Source organism: Ciconia boyciana, chromosome 21 (genome assembly GCF_034638445.1).
Source record: "Ciconia boyciana chromosome 21, ASM3463844v1, whole genome shotgun sequence".
NCBI classification, from domain to species: domain Eukaryota; kingdom Metazoa; phylum Chordata; class Aves; order Ciconiiformes; family Ciconiidae; genus Ciconia; species Ciconia boyciana.
The window spans coordinates 4,018,608-4,038,412 of NC_132954.1; the positions used below are offsets into that span (position 1 = coordinate 4,018,608).

Consider the following 19,805-nt stretch of genomic DNA (forward strand, 5'->3'; position numbering starts at 1 on the left):
GCACAGGACCTCTGAGGTCTCTGTGCTGCCTGGTAAGAAGGAGCTGACCTACAACATCGCATCTACAAGACCTGACAGCACTGAAGTTACCTCCCCACTCTGCTAATAAAAAAAACCCTTACAAACATCTTACCAAGATTTAATGTACATTTATTCTTAACACGTGGAACATATAGTATAAAGATTTCATACTGAATAAATGATATTCATTAAGCCAAAAAAGGAAAAAAGGGAGGAATTTACATCAAGTTTTTAGCTACATCGTCTGAAATACAAATATGCAGAATTCATCACTGAAAAATCTCAATTGTGTTTCTTCATCAGGAACTTCAACTGAACCTAGAACTTTTTCACACCTCGATTAGAAAGAAAACAAAAACAGGAAAAATAAACTATAAGTTGATTGGCTGCTGAGACAGCAATGACTTTATACACAGAGACCTGTACAGCATCCTCCAGGGAGGGATGTCTGGCAAGAGATTAAATAATTGTGTCTCGCTTTTGCAGGTCATCAACTCGTTAACTCGTCATACTATAAAGGGGTAGGGAGAGGGGGACAAAACTGCAAGGAATCTTAGGGTATGTGCAATGTACAACGTCATATATATATACACACGTGGCAGCATTCAGGCTGCAGCTAAAGGTTAAAACCAGTTCTAAGAGGTGATCTCAGGGTTATTCATACAATCAAGGAGGAAGAGAGAAAGAGGTCAGGGTGTTGTAGGTTCACACATGATACTTTGGGGGAAAAGCCTTTTTTTCTCCTCAACATTAACTAAAAACATTTTTAAAAACTACAGCTTGCTGCTGATCCAGCGTTTTTTTTTTTTCCATGTGAGACATTATTACAGTATGTTTACAGTTTAAGGTGTACAGTACATGAAGTTCTACACGCTACTGCACAGGCCTCCCTTGGACAAGGTCTGTTCACAACTGGTAACTTCTTGGTTCCTGCAAGATTGTGAATGTACAACGATAAACCACACAGAGTTCAGCAGTCACTTTTGTCCTTCAGAGTTTACCATTAAAAACAGTTATGAAAGTGGTGCCTGTCAATGTGATAACACGGCAAGTCGTTTTCCCCAAACTCACTGTAAACGACAGTAACTTTGGTTAAAATAAAAAAAAGTCTTCTATGTAGACAGAACTTTGTCTCCTTTAATAAGGGATTCAGGACAAATTTGAAGGGCAGGGGAAGGGGAGAGGGAAGGGGGACATCTTTCCCCAAGGGAGAAGCAGGACAGCGCAGGGCAGACAGTGGATTCTGAGGTGGTTTTGCATAAATAAAGGGCAACAGTCAGTTTCTAAGTTCTCCACTCACGCACACGCACACAGGGTCTCGGATCCCACAGCTGTCATGACTGGCCAATTAAAAACAGTACATCACAAATAACTTGTGAAACCAAAGAGTTCATCAAAGGCGACACGGAGATGTCCAACAGCCGCGACTCGTATAACGTGAACTCCGAGTGGTTCTCGTCCACCTTGGCCAGGGCGAGCAGCGCCCGAGCAGCTCGGCGCATCATGTCCACGCTCGTCGACTCAAAGGGCGGGTTCTGCATGTGCATCAAGCCGGCCTGGCTCTGCTGGAACTGCGTGGCGGCCAGGCTGTCCTCCAAGAAGCCCAGCAAGTTGCCAATGCTGCCCTTCTGCACAGCAATCGCTCTTGCTGCCAGGCTGTCCCCCTGTGCCAAGTTGGCCAGTAGTACCACAGCCATCTCTCGACACACCGGGTTCTTTCTGTCACTAAGGAACCGCACCATGGTGCTGTACAGCTTCTCCAAGCGACTGAAGGGGGGAGTTGCAAGAATCAAATCCACATTGTTGTCCTGGATGCTGAGTTTGCTGAGTGTTTCCAAAACCAGTCTCTGAGGGGAGAGGACCGCATTGGGTCCCAGTGTTGGAAAGGGATCCTGGGCCTCTGCTGATGGACATACCGCCCAGTGGAGGAGTCCATCCAGGACAGGCAAACAGATGCTTTCTGGGTAAGGGGAGAGGTCCAGCTGGCCAGAAATGTTGGCCAACGTGACCAGTGTATTTTCACGCAGCATCTCCAAGCAGTCCCACCACCACTCCACCTTGTTGCAGCTCACCCCTTGGTCCTGCTCCTCCTCTTTCTCATAGGTCAGGGGTGCCTGTTTGCGTTCCGGATGCTTGTGGTGTAAGAGAATCAGTTTCCCTAGAATCAGCAGCAGCCCGGGATGTTTAGACATTTCAAAGTCATTGCCCGGCACAAACGATAAACTCCTGATGATGTTAGAGACACAGATGCAGCGCTTCGCCAGAGAGTCCTGCCAGTCCAGGAGGGTGCAGAGGGGTGTCTCGTCTTTACTGTGAGGTTCGTCCTCCAGAATTTTTATATTTCTGTGGCTCTGAGCTGGACTAATGCCAAAGGGAAACTTGCTGCTTTCCTTCGCCGTTTCCAAAGCTTTGACCTCTTCCTCCTCCCCTGCCAGGGAGCCCGGACGTGCCGAAAGCATGTCGTCCATGGTGGCAGTTATCCTCTTCTCCGAGGAGCTGTCGGATGGAGGAGTCTCTCCTTCCCTAGTGCTCGGATTGCTCTCAGCTGCTGAACGTTTCCTCAAGACAGAGTTGCAGGAAGCTCGTTTATGAGTCAAAGGTAGCTCCGTCTTGCTCTCAAAGTGGGTCTGAATGTGCTCGGTGGTATCTCCGCCGCCAATCCGCCAGTGCAGCAGTCCGCTTTCGAACTCCTGCACTCGCCCCAACTTGTCTGAATAATCTACCACAAACGGGTCGTTTTTCTGCACGACCTTGACTGGAAGCTTGTCAAATTTACTAACTAGTTTTTCCTCACTGCTCTCTAGAGGTGCTTTGTCCTTGCTCGAAAACGCAGCCTCCTCCTCTTCCTCATCCTCTTCTTCCTCCTCACAGTTCAGGCTCCGCGGTTCATCATCCTCCTCCCCTTCTTCATGAGAGGAAGCTGAAGATTTGCAGAACCTTTCAGGATCTAATAGTGTTCTTTGCCCTGGGTCTCCCACCTCGTATTCCTTCAGGATTCCAAAGATCTCGATCAGGCAGCGCCGGAAATACTCCACCAAGAGTTCCAGCAAGCCTGGCAGCTACGAGGGAGGACAAAAACAGGAGGGGAAGGAAGGAAGGGAACAGTGATCAGAAAACAGCTTAGGCCAACATGAGCAACTGGGAAAGCAGGGCATAAAGGGCTAAGAATTTAAGCAGTGCTGTTAATTCATGGGTTCTTTTCATGCTGGCAATAAACTGCTTGCAAAAGAGAGCTTTCCATCCTCTGAGAAAAGGAACAAAGGCAAAACCAGATGCTGGCGGTATCCAAGCCGCCCCCCCTCCACACACACATACCTGTGCAAACACACATGCTCTTGGTTGTATCTCCCCTCTGGTTAATACACAGGGAGGTGAAGGGCAGCACTAAGCAAATCAGCCTTTACAGTACTGCCAAGCAGTTTTTATGACAGCCACGGAGGCACGTGGCGACTAACTGAGGAAGGCTGGCCCTCCAGACTGGCATCCCAGCCCCACTGCGCACTGTCCCGGGGGAGAGACAGAGCCAGAGGCGAACGAACACCATCAACTCCTGAAAATGCAAGCAGCCTCCAGCCTTTCACAGCGCTCTCGCTGCAAAGTCCATGACGGCTTCCCCACCGTTTTTCACTTCCTCTGTTACAGAGGCAACACATCTCACCAGAGAGGAGAACACACACGCTTGCACACCAACAAACATATCAATTACACGGGCCAGCGAGTAACCAGTGCACAGCTACCCAGACCCCATGCCCTCTTCAGACCTGGCGTGCTCCGCAGGTACAGGGACGTCTGGGAGTCTGGCCCTACAAGGGCACGAGCTGCTTGTTGCTATCTCACTGACAGAAAACCCTACAAAATTAGCACTTCAAAGACCTGCATCAGAGAGCATCTGCACCCACCTGGCTGAGGTTGAAGGTCATTATGCTGTTGTCATCATAGAGCAGGATGTTTATGGTATCTAAGGCCCACGTACTTTCAGCTAGCAGCCCAGACTTCAGAGACATCATCACTCTCCAGGCTTCAGGAGTTCCTGTAACATAAACACATGATACTGGAGTTTAAAAACAAAAAGGAGATACTTGATACTGCTTTTTGGACCCATGAAGAGCAGAGCCTGTTTAAGATGATGTACAGACTGTCTGTACCAGCAATCTCTCCGCAGACAATGCCAAAATTATGTCTGAAAACACAAATAACCCATGAAAATGTAATTCTTTCAAAGCCAGTAGAGCCCTTCCGCTCGGCATTACTGTACCAAAGGGTAACAGCAGCACCCATCCCCTCAACAGGCACAAGCAGAAAAGCAGGAGTTTCCTCTTACCAATATCTTTTGCTGTCAGCCGCCTCCTCTGCTTCAACACAGGTTGCGTAGCTTCTACTGATCCCGGAGGGAAGGTGATGTCTCGTCGGATCATGGGAGGCTGTACAGCTGCTGGTGTTATATGCGAGGCAGGGACTGGCGGTCCTGCCTTCTGCATTTTCATCCCCGAGTGCAGGAATGGAGATTTACTAGGAGAAGTGCGATTCTCCAGAGGTCTGGGCAGAGGTGCTGGGCTGGATACCTGAGGAATGTGATTCTGCATGCTAGGGGGGGTCTGGTAGTTAGACTGGGGGGGCCTAGTCATTGGGGGCACGGGGGCAGAGGGGCCATAAGGAGGTTGCCGGTTCCCGTGGGAAGGCCATGGTCCCTCATGGTTGACCCTCTGGTCTGAATGCAGAATTTCATCTGTTCGAGTCACTCCGTGATAAGCAGGCCCCTGGGGTGCAGAGCCAGTGCTCTGCCGATTCGGATAGCTGTACCCTATTTCGTTGCGCCCTTGCCACATGGCACCTTGCTGCGGGCCCTCTGGAGTAGACTGTATGGGACCACCCATCATCTGAGGAGGCATGTTTTGCTGAGCATTGGAGCCTGGGGGAGCCGAGACCCTGTCTCTGCCAAATTGGAATGGGAACTGGTTCTGTGGCCCTCCGGCAGATCGGCGGTCAGCAGCAGGGTATGTACTCCCATACTGGTTATACAAGTCCTGCTGTGGAGACGGCTGTGCAGTTTGCTGCTGGCTGGGTTGCTGGGTCTGTGCTGGAGGCAGCTGCTGCTGCGTCTGCCCCTGCCCGGCGCTGTATGGTACGTTGTACATCTCCCCTTCGTGTCGCTTAGCAGGCGGGCCGTAGCTGCCATCCATCGGTCGCTTGTAATTCTACAGGGAAAATAAAGGCATCGACAACATGAGATTATCTACTTAGAAACAAGCAACCCAAACCTCAGTGGGTAGAGCTACTCAGAGCCAGAGGATATGCCCCACGGCATGGCCTGTAAGAGGGCAAGACTCGTCTCACTGTTAGCCATACCCAACATGAAGTTGGATCAGGCTTTCAGTTTCACAAGCCAAGACCAATTCCTTGCGGCTGGCTGGGTAGTTTCCTTGTGGATTCTACACGGATGCCTTGGGGGCAGAAATCTGCCCACAGAAAGGACTTTCCTGTAGAAAAGACTCAGCTCTACTATACATTCACCACAAACCAAACTGGGCACAGGTACTTGTTTCCTTTCACATCCAGGAATTTTATCAGACCCTATTTCTCTTATATTTCCCAGAAAACAGGTTTTTGCTGAAGCATCAAACAAGATGCATTAAAAACTGTTGTACTTCCTGCTTCTTCCTTTCCTGTAGACTTCAAAATACATCGCTGAAAGGAGCAAGAACTCCTCTCTCCCCTACTTCTTTTAAGTGCAAACAAAGAAAACAGTCAATTGCTGAGACAAAATTAAAATCCAAGATCTCTCTTGCCTCCAAGGGTCTATGCTCTAGCTGCTATACAGTCTACTCAGAAGCTCCACAGTCACGACTGGCTTCAGATGGAGCTCTAGGGCTTCAAAGATGACAAGTACCAGAGTAACTCGAACTCTTGGCTCAGAGCCCCATGGCTCTGGTTGCAGAGCCAAACTGCAGAGCAGTTGGAATTATTCTTAGCACAGCTCAGCAAGTGCCCTGTCTATACTCCCCTAAACCAGAGGACTCAAAATTATCAGGAAAACATTATGGGTCTTGGCACTGATACAAAGAGCAAGTCATATATAAGGCTTATGGAAAGAGATGTATGTTCATTCAAACTCTGTCCTGAAACAAACCTGATGTTTTTGAGGACAACACGTAGGAGGCAGTGGGGCAGTGGAGGCAGGTCTGAAGCCTTTGTCTGCAGGCTCAGTAAGGCAAAGACAAAAAAAAGCCCTGGGTTGTGCAGAATGATCCACCTGAAACAGCTCCCCAGAACAATCAAGGACTTACTCCAAACTCATCTGATCACTTGGACCAAAAGTCTTACAGAAACATGATGGGATTCAGAAAGTTCCAGAGGGGCAGAGAAGCTCCATAAAGCTTCCTGATCTCCTGCTGCCTGACCAGAGCACGCACAACCTCCGTTCTCAGAACATTGTTTTGCTAACACAACACTGGAAACACTAATTAAAACTTATTTAAACTATCTGGAAACTGTGGGAAAAAAAGCAGCCTCCTGTATAAGGTACTTAATCCTACGCATTCATAAAGCAAACACATTGCCCAAAGAGTTTTCATCCTCCCCTTTCCACAAATTTCACAGATAAAACTCTTCTGTCTCTCAGTCCAACAAATCAGACACTTTCTGATAACTTACCTGCTGTTGCTGTTGATACATGGTAGTTTGCTGGCTTGGGAAGGGGCTGCCCGAGGATGTGCCTTGAGTGGAGAATTGATTGCCATAGGAATCATGTCTGGAGAAGAAACAGATGCATTACTTGTCTGATCAGATGCATGCTTCACTTTCACAGTCTCAGAGCGCTCTAACTGGGAAGAGCTGTTTGTGGCAACACCCCGCACAGACCTTTGCTGCTGCTGCTGCTGCTGCGGGTAGCGGCTGGGAGAGTACATCCCCGATTCAGGGGTGGAAGGCATGATGTTTGGCTGCGGAGTTCCGGTTGCTAAGTTGCCCTCGGGTCCCATGCCGGGCTCCGTCCTACATGGAAGCAAACACAAAAACCCCACACGTCCACTTAAATTCACCCTTGCTCCTCAAACGGAAAAAGATGATCAGAAGAGTCACAGTAGTGACGAGAAAGTAATCATTTCACATGAGGCAAGCAAATTCACGTTTCAAGTACTCACCTCACTCTGTCATAAGGACCTCCGTAGGAATAGTGTTGCCGCTGTCCCATGGCCATGTTACCCATCCCTGGACCTGCAGCACGGTTGTAAGGGTCACCCATACCGCTGTTGGGGCCCTGCCCTGAGGACATGAAGGGATCGCTTCCTGGAGCTGAAATATTGAAAGAAGGACCAATAAACATGTCTATCTCTGCCTTAGAAAGAGACGTCCCATCTTCTGGGAAAGAAGGGCAAGCAGAAGGTCTCCTACAGCACATTCCAGCGTACAGCCAGATACAGGGATTAGCACTCAAGGAGAAAAGGGAGCACACAAGGACTTCCTCACCTTTCCTCATACTGCTGTAAGGATCTTTATTTGGCTCGTAAGACATGCGACCCATCATGTCGGAGGTATTCATGCTGGGCTGGTACCCTGGATTTGGAGTCATGGAGTTCCGCTTCTGGAACGTAGGATCACTACCATCTGCAAAGGCATCCTGAAGGCCCACTGAGTTACTCCTGATTCAAAAAAACCCAACAAACACAGGATTATAGAGGTCCACAAAGCTCCTCAGGATTCTTTTCCCCACATGTTCCCTCTCAGGTGTTGCCATCCCCTAAAAGGACCACAGTCGTGGCTCCTCCAACAGAGGCATGAAGAACTGCCCTGCTACAATACTGTCCTCAACCCCAGTCCCAAAAGCAATGATTATTCACACACAGATGCAGAGTCAACAACGTCGCTGTGAGCCATTAACAAAGGAGCAAAGCCATGGAGCCCCACCAAAACAGCCATCTGTGGTAGTGACCCAGAAGCAACCTCACAGTCACACTGCATCCAGCATAGTGGAAGAGGGTGCAATGGTTTCATACCTGATGCCTGGCAAAGGGGGCATCTGACTGTGTGGCGTAGATGCTGGAGTTGGTGGCTTCAGGTCTCCTCCTTCTGCCATGGAGCTGCTGGTGGACTGAGGCGTCTGAGGACCCTGCATTGAGCCTGAACCCGCTGCAAGAACAGAAACCTGGCGTGAGGAGCTTTGCACCCTACAGATGCAACCCAGAAACTCCCAGAACATCAGCCTCAAGAACAGAGAGCAAAGAGTCCTTCAAGAAAGAAACAGATGAAACATGGCCAAAAAAGTACAAGGAGCTCAACGCTGCAAGAACATACTGGGCCAGACTTCCCAGAAGAACCACGTACAGTAACGTAAAGCTGAGAGGACGTGTTCGTTTTCATCACGCCTTCATTCTTAACCACATTCCCTTTTACGCACCATGCCACCACTGTGGCACTGTGTTGGGTTGCCCAGGCTATCTAGCTTCGAAGGTTGATGCTCTACAGTGCACCATGCAGCGTGGAATACGGTGCTTCTTGCCAAGTGACAACCACTGACCCATCACCTTCACATTCTCTTTCTACCCAGAAAGAAGGTGGGTTTGAGCCCTCTCCTGGAAGCCTCACGGTCTTTCTACTGATGGAAACTCCAGGACGTCAGCTGAAGTCACCAAGTAACTCTGAACAAGGCTCCTCTGTCTTGAGGAGGAGACGCTCTGCCCTTCGAGCGGGGTTAATTCAAGCAGGTTAATTCAAGCACCACTCCCAAGGATTCCTGGAACAGGGAATGCCGGAGATGCCGGATCTTTCACTGAACAACAAAACCCGTCCAGCAAGTTCCCTGGCTCTGTACGGGTTGCCTTGCACTACAGTAAGCTTTCATCAAGAATCCCAGCCACCATGTGTAATCCAGCTGTGCTGTCAGCTCTAGGAGCTCTCCTCTGCCCCTGGATTGCTGTGACAGTGTCAGCTCTCAGGTTCATATGCTCCTCGCAGCTGGCAAGAGCTGAACTCTTAATTAATGTTTCCATTAGTTACCATCCCCAGCACCCGATATCCCTCAGCTTCAGCCCTGCTGGTTGATGAGTCATTTCAGCTATTCATTAAAATCCGCCGAGGTCACGTCCAGGGCATGTTTGTTTACACCCCACCTTCCTGGCACCCTGTCCTCTTCTCAGTGGCTCCCTCCCAGCCCGGGGAGGTCTCGGGAGAAGGAAGGGCAGAGGCGAGCTCAGCGGGGAGTTTCATTCATGGGCCCTCCCCGCCGTTCTCCTTCCCCTGTCAGCAGCGGTTCAGCTCCACTCACTTCCCCCAGGAATTTGCCGCTCGTCTCCGTTTGTAATGCTGGCACCGGCAGGAAGAGGCCTCGAGACATTCCCTGCGTCGCTGCCATTTGGTGTTTGTCCCCACCCCCTGCCGTCCCTCCCACTCACAAATTTACACACAGTTGGAGCCAGGCCAGTTCCATGCTCTGGGAATTAAAACCCAACGGCAGACTGATTACGCCTCCCCAGGGACGCACCGCAGTTTGCGAGCCAGGAACCCAAGAAGGTTTGCAGGAAACCCGTGCCGAGTGCCCACGAGGTAATAGCCAGTCCACTCCAGCCAAGGCCTTTCCGTAAACACCTTTGGTTTTTGAGAGTTATGAACGCACACTGCATGGAAAACAGCTCCAGCACCAAGGGCTCTACCTAGATGATTGTCCTGCAAGGCCTTTAGATGCTCTGCAGCCTCAAAAAGCGGTTAATGGAGAATCATGCAGTGCGATCCTCATAATTCACAAAGTTATGCAGAAGTTCATGTGACAGAACAGGCTGAAATGAAGCATAAGCCAATGCCAACAGGTTATAAAGTCTGCAAGGAGAGCGAAGCATGCGTGACTGTGTGGGATGACAGAGCCCTTCATCCAAATGATGGGACTTCAAAATGCCCCACTGTTGTCCAATCGGTTTGCAAACAGGGAAGTTATTCCCAGTAAGGGTGACTTGTTGGGAAACAGGCCTCTGTGTGTGCAAGTCTGGAGGATGCTGCTTCAGCAGGGCCTCGGCAACCCCCTGGAGCAGTAGTGCCCACTGGGACCCAGTGCTCCTCTGAGGCTCTTAAGTCTGGAGCTGAGGTTGAGAAAGCAATTTGTGTTGTGTCCTACACCCTCGGTTCCTGCCGATCCAGGGGAGCAAGAGAGAGGAGGAAAAGGGAAGCGAAAAGAGGAGCATGAACATGCTGAGTGATACAGCTTAAAGGATCAGAGCAACCACGCTTCAGTGCTGCCTCTGCATATTCCTAGTTGCAGGAGTCTGGACTAAAGACAAGTGGAGAGAACAGTTCAAATAGGAAATACAGCACAGCCCTCTCACAGCAGGAATCAAACCTGTGGACTAAGTCAACAGAGCCGCACAAGCGTGCAGAGTTTGGGACAGCAGCCCTGCAAATTGCTACTGCTGATGGGCTGAAGCAAGAGATCACCTGTACCGCAGCCCAGAAGGCAGACTCGCGACCTTCACATACCATCATATCAGCTCAAACAAAATAAGAACTGATGCACCATCTAATCCATTCTGACAGGCGCCTAGTGCTACAAGAAGTTTAAAGTGGCTTCCTAAAAGTCTCAGCCCGCTCCAAATAAACTCCAAATGCTCTTAACATCTTTGTTCCACTGCCTAGTATCTCATGGGGACAAGAAAAAGGCTTTGGAAAGAAAGTGGGGATGGATTTGTGGTCTAGCTTAAGTGGAACTCAGGCACCACTTTAGACATAAGTTTAGTCTAATGACACAGAAGTTGCTTTATCTTGCAGAATACACTAAGGTTGAAGCTACACTGGGACAGGTTTCCTGACTAGTGAACAGCCACGATTTAGTTCTTTAAAAAAACAACACTCTGTAACTGAGAGGATAGATAAATGTAGTTGCCAACAGAATATTCGGACAAGCACACTGTCGATCAAGGGCTTATCAGGGCTGAAACACAACTGCAGTACAATCAAAAAAGGGTTCATTATTCCACTCCTCAGGAGCTAGACAAAGATGATGCCAGGTTTCAGAACCAAAAAGGCATTTTTTGCAAACATTACAGGAACTTCAAAGCAGACAAAGTTTTTATTTCACCTACATGAACAGGCTCCTGACCAGAAAAAGCATCTGAAGGTTTTACTTATAAGACAAACTGGAAAACCGAAGCTTAAAGGGTTGGCAAGTTCAGCAGCAATTCAAGCAATGAACTCAATGTAAATGAGACAGAAACGATCAGACTTTCTGAAGACTAAAGAGTACAGCATGCACTGCTAGCCTGGACGTTTTCTCCTTTCCCCCCCCCCGCCCCCTCTGAATTGAACACTATATGCTTAAATGTTCAGAAACTGGAGCACCCCATCAAATTTGAAACAACAGTACAAGTTCATTTTCAAGGGTTTGAATTCTAGAGCATCCAACTTGTAAAACGCTTATGAAGCTCTCTGGGCATAAAGCCTCAGAAAGTCCTCACTGCCTTCTGCTGAAGACAGAAAGGAGTACTTCATGAGGAAGATGAGTGCACACCCACATCAAGCATTTACTCCCAGAAGGTAGCACTTGCATAGTCAAAACAAGCACAACTTTTCTAGCAAGTTCCCAAAGCTAAGCAGTACCAACAAGGGCTGCTGTTAGAATATGCAGAGATCACCTTGAAGGGATAACTCCGGACTTCTCTCTCCACCAGATTCTCATGAGGCGGTGATGTACTGGTAAGCACAGAGGCGCGTGTGTATACGTATGTACGTATTGTTATGTTTTCCCTTTTAAACTTAGTACAGAGGTGGGACACACAAAAACTGAACTATCCCAAGAGGCTTGACTTATTCCCACTATTATTCACTCCCTCGTTACAAAAATATTTAATCTACACAACCAGAGAACATCTAATTAGAAACAGACGTGAGGGCTTTGTGAAGTTTGGAATCGGTCTGGCCCACAGCATGTGGAGTCGGGTGTGCAACGCCAGAGATCCTCTGGTTCAAACATTCATTCCACACCTTAAACAGGTGTCTAAACTCACCTGGAGATGGAGGCTGTATCTTAGTCTGAGACTTCTTTGAATCGGCAGCTGCAAAGATATCTGGAGGGGGGTCTTCACCTCGCTCAATCTTGCACTCAAAGGCATAGAGACACTGGATGTACTGCTTCTTCAAAGAGCTAGCTGCACTGCTGGACGTGCCCACATTGAGATTTGTGGCTAACTCGCGCCATTTCTTGTTTTTGTTGACCTGCACAACCAAACAAGAGGCTCTAAACTCAAAATCCCAGCTACTCCTCCAAGAAATTTTCTGGGAAGAAATCAGCACTTCCCAGTTAAAACAAAGGATGCTCTAAGGGCTAAGCAGAGCAGATACAGTTGTGTTCAAAACCAAAAACTAGTGAACTCTCTTCCTCACCTAGAGAAAACTTCTCGAACAGGGACAGACTGCAAGTCAAATTAGCCATGAGGCCAGCTGACAGCCAGATGCAAAGACAAAGACAGCGTCACCAATCTTTGCACTGGACAAAGCAGGGAAAAAAAGCACTTGAACTGAATCTCACCACCGACTGTTCTCAACCAGACAACGGGAGAGCAGACATTTGGCTCACTTAAAGGATGCTGGGTTTTATAAGTATTATTTAAAAAAATAAATAAAAAGAAAAGAAACACAGATAAATGGAAAGTCATGGCTTACATCTAGCTATGAATCTAACTTTGAATTGTGTTGCCCATTGACTTGTGACTGCCAGACAGCGGGCAGCTCTGAATACAAACACTCAGTCACCACACTGGCTGCTGGACACTCACCTGAGTCAATCCTCCAATCTCCTTCACTGAGATGTAGAGCCGGTAAAGGTCCAAGGGTTTCCTGCCAACCGCTGGGAGATTTGTCATGCCCATGGCCTTCTCTTCAGTAAAGGCCAGGTAACGATCTACCCAGATCTTCCTCTCAGGCTCACCACCCAGCTCATAGAGTTTGGTGATCTTCTCATTGGTTGTAGTAGAGGAACTGGACTTCTAGGAGAAGGAGAGAGATATCAGGACTGAGCAGCACAAAAGCAGCTAGTTCACATCCGAGATGGTTTTTAAAAAGCAGTCAGATAAGAGTTCAAAGTTCTGCTGTTATATTGAGAACAGCTTTACGTTAGACCTACACTTGTCTCAGATCAACATCAGGCAAGTGTTATTCGACAAAGGTATCACAAAACCAGCCGCTACTCAGGGAATTATGTATTTTTTTTAAAGTGAAAGGTTTCAGGAATGCTACAGAAACCAAACCAACCTCAAGGAGACTTTGCAGAGAGCCATCTCTTTGAGACATCCTTTGTGGCCTCGTTTGCTAAATATATGAGAAAACATCTAATTCAACTACAAATGAGATTCCCCAAGGCTACTGCACTCTGCCAGGGTGAATACTGCCCTCTGGTTAGTCTCTTCTCTTACCCAAGTGGTAGATGCCAGGTTAAACTGACACTAAACACTGCAAAGGAATAAAAATAAACACGCCTCAAAGAAAAATAAAGATGAGAGGCACCTGTCTGACAAATGTATGCGAGGGGTCCCCCACAAAGACCATCCCTCCACCCTTGCCTATTCACTGACAGAAGCGCAGAAATCTCCTGCTACCCAGATATGACGTAAGCTCCCATATTGGTTTGCTATCGCTGGCGTATCAGGATCCAGGAAGACTGATACGGAAAGGTAGCAGAGGAATTTGGAATACAAGTTTACAGTTATGGAGTATCACCCTCTAGTTCCTACACATCTGATTCACTGAATTGTCCGAGCCTCTATTTAGAGGTAAAACCTGTGGTCCTGCATCTTGCCTTGCTTCCCCCAAGTCTTTTGATGTCATGCATAAGCATGTTATTTTGCCTTTCACCACTTGGATCACGTACACTTGGAGTAAAGGCAGAAATGGTTTTGGCATTCCAAATGCTTACTTAGAAATGAACTTCCAAAGTAGAATTGAACTTCAAATCTGATGATGTTCTAGATGAACCCCTACACCCAAGACTGAGTGTATTCATTAGCACATGAGATAATCCTTGAACAGCGCAGACCAGGAGGCCAGAACAATGCTTATTTGTAGCTCCTGGCATCTCCTAGCCCAAGAGCATTCAAGTCCTTGTTCGTCATAAATAGAAAGGCAGATGCCAGAACACATGAGCAGAAGCAAGAGATCTTCTGAATCCTCTTGCAGACTTCTGGTGGTACAGGTATCAAGCCTGCAGAGCATTTATTTTCCTTCAAGTAGCAAAAGAGGAGACTACGGGCTCAGAAACTGCTTTTTTGGTGGTTCTTTTGAAACTGGTAGCAGTAATGCAAAGAAAAACACTCCCTGAAGAACTTGTTTGCCTCCCTCTTCTGGCTTTAATACAGGATTAGTAAGAGGTTTGTTTGTGAAACAACTGTAACACTTTAGTATACCACCTCCCAGCTGAGAGGTGATAACTGAGTAGCTCCAAGCCTACACCAGAAACAAACTCAGGTTTGTTTACACTTCTTTTGGCAGTTTCACTGTGGCAGATGATAATTCCTAATAGTAAATTGTTTTGCAAGTGAAATTTATTGCTCCCAAAGGACTGGGACATGTTCCCCTTCATTTCTGAACACTTTATGAATCCCAGAAGTAAAACCCTCAATTGTTTGAATTTTCCTGATAAATCCTGAAGAACCTCTTGGAACCACTGGCACAGTTCAAACACAGCCAGGGCTGGACACATCAAGCGTAATTCACGTTGAATCTCCTCACACTGAGCATTTCAACTACACGGTGTTTACCTTTACACTTCTGATTCACGCAACAGTCTAATTAGCTATTCATAGGATCTGGGGACTCGGATAGAGCTGACCCAAAAGGTGCATCTGTTCAGGTACCTTCTCCCCAGTTAACAGAGGCAAGTAACTAGCCCACAATTGAAACGAGAACGTATAAATAAGGTGTGCCAGGCATCTGTTAGAAATTCTAGATAGAGGCTTGAATTTGTGAGTCATAAACAGGGGAGGACGTGAATTCTGATAGAAAACTCCCTTTCCTGGCCTTGCTGAGGGCTAGTGGGTCTCTGTAGGGGATGGCAGAGTTCAGGCTCCTCAAGAATACTGTTATTAACATATGTGGGTATTTAGTGGTTTATTGCAAATATAGCCAGAGCCTACTCTAACACACACATGTTTTGAGACCCTTACTTCTTTAATTACGGTCCAAAACATAACACATCCCAAAAGAGGATATCCCACTGACTCGCCACACTCTTGAGTTAGAAGCATGGTCACAAGTAGCAGTCAGATCACATACTACAAGGATGACCATGCTAATGAGAAGTCTGTTGAGGCTGAAAACTATGAATCAAATTAGGTTTCTCTCAGGAACCACACTTGCTACTAGATAGATGCACTGTTCAATCCAAGTTAACATGCAATGGTTTTATTTCCCTGGATGCTGAAGAGGATGGGAGTCATTAAAAACAAAACCCAAAACATTTTACCTTTGACTTGGATTCTGCTTTTGGCGTCCCATCTGCCTTATTGTTCATTTTAGTTGCAGGTGTTAATTTGACATCCCCAAGACCCATCATTTCAGGGCTTGCTGCCATCCCTAGGAAGTTAAAAGAATCTTTAACACTGATTTTCAATCCAGTACAATAAAATCAATGAAATGCCTAACAGTCAGCACTGGCTTACCTGCAGAGTTGTTAGCCATATTCCCACCCATCGGATAGGGTGGGCCCTGGGGGTTTATCATGCCAGCCATACTGTTAATTCCCTGTCCATAAGGAGGTCCAGTGCCCATCATTCCCCCTTGATTCATGTTGGGATAACCAGGAGGCCTGGAGAAGGCAAGGAAGAAACAGGCACTTACTCCAAATACTAAGCGTTAAGATCTTGTCTTCTAAGGAAGCAGGTTTGCTAAAACAAGCCTTCTACAAAGGAAGCGGAGAAGTTACTTTTCTCCAGCTCACTTTTCCAGCAAAAGACCACAGATGAGGTGCTCTTTTAAAGCTTAGCTACCTTAGAGCCCAAGTCTCATTCTCAAAAGAAAAGGGGATGTAAACCATTTTGAAAGAGGGACTTCAGTTCTGAACATTTTCACCCTTAATCTTTTTCTACTACATCCCTAAACTGAACTTCATTTCAGTTGTTAAGTTGCTTTTACAGGGAAGAACAGATCTGCAAAGACTGCAGCCCTGTGCATTTAAGTGAGAATACATTATTTGTATAGATGAACACTGTAGTGCTCCAGCCACATTTAATGATTTTTCTTTATTCCTTTCCTTTTTGTTACCCATACAAGCTACATTATTTCACATCTATCGGAAAACCTCACACACAAAACTGTCGCTCAAACTCGTTACTCAAAGGGACAGGCTTTGACGCCTTTATTGGCGTTTGGAAACTTGACCTCTTGGCAGTCATAGGTAACATCAGACAGTAGATTGCAGAAGCAGCCCTAAAGTCAGGATAAAGAGCACAATGCCCAGTCAGATAACAAATATATCTAACAGCTTTACTGGGGGAACCCAATTTATAAGCAAGTTCACGGCTTGGAAGGCATTCTGGTAGGCCACATACACCTACTCTGAAATGTGCAGTAAAAAAACACCACAGAAAACAGTTGCAAAGTTCAGTGCTGAATTCCAGCTCCCTTTCCCACAGCTGCTCCTCAAGGCCCTAAAAGGAAGAAGTTCATTACACTGGACAAGTAATGCCTTGGTTCAGACAAATGCAGCTGGATGGCTGTCTGCTAGATTTATGGGCTTTACCACACACGCAGCGTCTTTTAAGTCACTCATGTAACAAAGACAACCAGAAAGTGAAAACAACTGAAGGGAGCTCAGAGTTAAACAGATTTCACCTATGAATATTAAAAATTCCCTAGGCATGTCATTAACGATGCATTCCAACACACGGCTTGTCCAAGCTTTATGCTCTTCCTTTTTAACACTTAAGACTGATGAAAAAGTCTCCAAGAAGGGCAAACCTTCAAGGAAGCGTACATTCAGTATTACCCCAACTTTGGGTTATTCCATCCAGAGCTCTGAAACCTAGACCTGACATAGGGAAGGGACTTCAACAGAGACCAGGGGAAATCTCATTCCTTACCTGTTCTGGATGGAGTTGGCAGCAGCATGCATGGCGGCAGCAGCCGCTTCTTGTGCTTTGCGATTCATGCCGCCTGGTGGGGGGCACATCCCTGTCCCCACCTGAGGCGGCATATTCGCCATGTTAGGTCCGTAAGGTCTGTTCCCCATGGCTGCATGGCTCATCCTCCCTGGAGGAAGCCCGCTGTATGGTGGCACACCAGTCTGCCCATGCATCTGGCTCCCTGCTCCCATGGGGTTCATGCTTCCTCCCATTCCTGGACTGGGGTAGTTGGCATTGGACATAGCATTGTAGTTTGGCTGCCTGGGATAACCTCCTAAAGAGATAAAAAGAGGGGAAGACAACATCATTCAACTAGTTAGTTTATGAATCACCATAAAAATCTTCTATCAGCAAATATTTAAATATCACTAACAGAGATGAGGGGGAGTGTTAACACCTCAACAAAAAGTCAAAGTACTTGGATATAAGCCACATAAAATGTGTTTTGACATAGCCAAGTAACAACATCGATTCAAAAGCTGCCTGAAACCCTCCCAAGCCTCAACCGAGCAGAGTGAGCTAAATGGTCCAGGACAGGACGTAAGAAAGTCACTTAACCCTTTCCAAAACATACAGCACTCAATTTTCTTCCTCTACAAAGAGAACTGGCCTTTCTTCTCTATTACACTGAATGCATGACCTACATCTTTTTAAACGAGGAGGAAGGATCCAACTAGCCCTGAAAGCAACATATTTCATCAATCTCAACATGAACAAAGCAAAGTTCCTTCCCGCTCATAAGGAGCACGCTGTTTTGTATCACCCACACATTAAGAGGGGACAAATAAAAACAGTTTATCAGAGACAAGATGTTACAATAGAGAGAGGCCTTTTCTATTTGCTGAGCTCAGTTCCCACCTTGAGGAGCTGACCGTGCCTCACCTTGAGGTCCATACTGCCCGCCCTGGGGTCCGTAGCTTCCCATGGAGTTCTGCTGGTATGGCCCCATTCCAGCATGCATCTGTCCTCCAGAAGACTGACGGGGAGATAAGGCTGAGCCGGGCTGGGGTGAGCTGTACTGGGGCATCTGAGGGTTCCTCTGCATGTAACCTGGTCACCCAGCGAGCAGAGCGGACAATTATTAGTGCGAAGTATCCAGAGGTGCCACTGGACACACATGTTCTTAGGTAACAGCAGCCTCCGGGACCGACTAACAAAATCCTTTCAGCAACAGCCTAGACAGATTTTACAGTGGTTGCTATTAAGGAGCCAGTGTTATCTGCTAAGATAACAGATCCAATTTCCTGTTTTAACCAGGAAAAAAAAAAAACAAACTTAGTGTCACAGGAGTAGACAGTACAACTCTGCAAATCCTAGGGGCTGCTGCTGCTTCTTGTTTTTTGTTTGCTTGTTTGTTTTCTCAGGGTGACAACTATATAACTTCAGCCATGACAGCTGAAATTTCACATGCATTTTCCCCCACGCTAACCTTACTCTCTTCAGGGGAAAAGGCATGCAATATTGTTGCGAGCACCCCTCACTTTGAAGCTTAAGGTCACGGACCTTGGACAAGCAACATTTACAGAAAAGTGTTTCAAAAGCCAGAGAAAACATCTTACAAGCCAAACTACTAGCTTGGATGGAACATTAAGAGGCCAAACGACCAGCAACAGTTGAATTTACTGCAAGGTGCCTAAACACTTCCAGCTTATAAACCTGGGGCAGCTTTTAAATGCTATCTCAACATAGAATCCATGTCATCAGGCCAGGTAGTTTTCAGTTACACATCTAGCTTTACAAACAGATCCATACAACTAAACCTTTTAACTCGTGCCACACACCTCGATCTTGCGCTATGCTTGACTGGTTCATGGAAGGATGCATGATACTGTCGGACTGGCCACTGGGCGGTCGGGGTGGCATCTGATTGCCTACACCACAAAAAGGAGCATGGTTAATAACAAAAACTGCACACCACAAAACCCAGGATGCAAGAGTATTAAATACCAGAACTACACATAACTTGAGAAGGGTTTGTTAGCCACAGTGAAGAAAAACAAGAGCAAGATCAGTCACATTAAACCAGCAAAATGACGCTGCTGGTTTACCAGCCATCCCACCCATCTTACTGCATCCTTTAAAAGTTACAGACATTTTAAAGCAAACAAATGAGATCACAGGACCTCAATAACCACATAGTATGGCCACTGGCCAATTCCTCCCCACGGGCCATTTCAATTCACTCCCCAGCTGCACGAGGCAGTCCCACCAAAAGATCAACACGTGCCGAGTAGCGTTACCTGGTACTGCAGCAGGTGAAAGTGGGCCAGAGCGGGACTGCGCAACACTAGCTGGAGACCCAACTGGGGATGGGGAGGGTCCTCTGATGCCTGGCAGGTGAGGAGAGGTATGCGGAGAGAAAGGAGACTGAGCTGGGTTACTCTGCTCTCCTTGACTGCTGGAAATCCCTGATGTGCTTACTCCAGGACTCAGGGCTCCTTCTGTACCCATGGGTAGATCATCTATCGAACCAGACAGGTCCTGCAACACACAGAGAAACAGATCAGGCAAAAATAAAAAGACATGGGACTGTTCTCTCACATACCACTAAGAAAGAGTGCATTTCTCCCTTAGGCATACTACAAATAGAAATCAATGAACTCTGTTCATGCTACTGTCAGTAACGAAGGCTGCTGCAGACCGAGGTAACTGCCAAATGTGTCTTATCCTGCTGCCTGTCTCTGAACCCAAGAGTTC

General features: G+C 47.1%; 1 protein-coding gene across 7 annotated transcripts in view; it reads right to left on the reverse strand.

The window, feature by feature from the left end:
* Window positions 1-159: 159 nt before the first annotated feature.
* Window positions 160-19,805, reverse strand: part of ARID1A (AT-rich interaction domain 1A) — a 68,987-nt gene continuing 49,341 nt past the window's right edge. For 3 of the 7 annotated variants that reach the window (XM_072884964.1, XM_072884962.1, XM_072884961.1), the window contains 16 exons: window positions 19,349-19,589; window positions 18,890-18,979; window positions 17,991-18,158; window positions 17,067-17,382; window positions 15,648-15,793; window positions 15,452-15,561; window positions 12,771-12,980; window positions 12,003-12,210; window positions 8,013-8,145; window positions 7,486-7,658; window positions 7,161-7,311; window positions 6,880-7,011; window positions 6,673-6,769; window positions 4,343-5,216; window positions 3,921-4,051; window positions 161-3,080 (listed from right to left, as the gene is read on the reverse strand). In XM_072884964.1, coding sequence (XP_072741065.1) covers window positions 1,356-3,080; window positions 3,921-4,051; window positions 4,343-5,216; window positions 6,673-6,769; window positions 6,880-7,011; window positions 7,161-7,311; window positions 7,486-7,658; window positions 8,013-8,145; window positions 12,003-12,210; window positions 12,771-12,980; window positions 15,452-15,561; window positions 15,648-15,793; window positions 17,067-17,382; window positions 17,991-18,158; window positions 18,890-18,979; window positions 19,349-19,589 — 4,905 coding nt within the window. In that variant the 3' untranslated portion in view covers window positions 161-1,355. Of the gene's footprint in view, window positions 3,081-3,920; window positions 4,052-4,342; window positions 5,217-6,672; window positions 6,770-6,879; window positions 7,012-7,160; window positions 7,312-7,485; window positions 7,659-8,012; window positions 8,146-12,002; window positions 12,211-12,770; window positions 12,981-15,451; window positions 15,562-15,647; window positions 15,794-17,066; window positions 17,383-17,990; window positions 18,159-18,889; window positions 18,980-19,348; window positions 19,590-19,805 lie in introns of all 7 variants that reach the window. The other 4 variants (XM_072884960.1, XM_072884959.1, XM_072884963.1 and 1 more) reach the window with 4 other exon arrangements.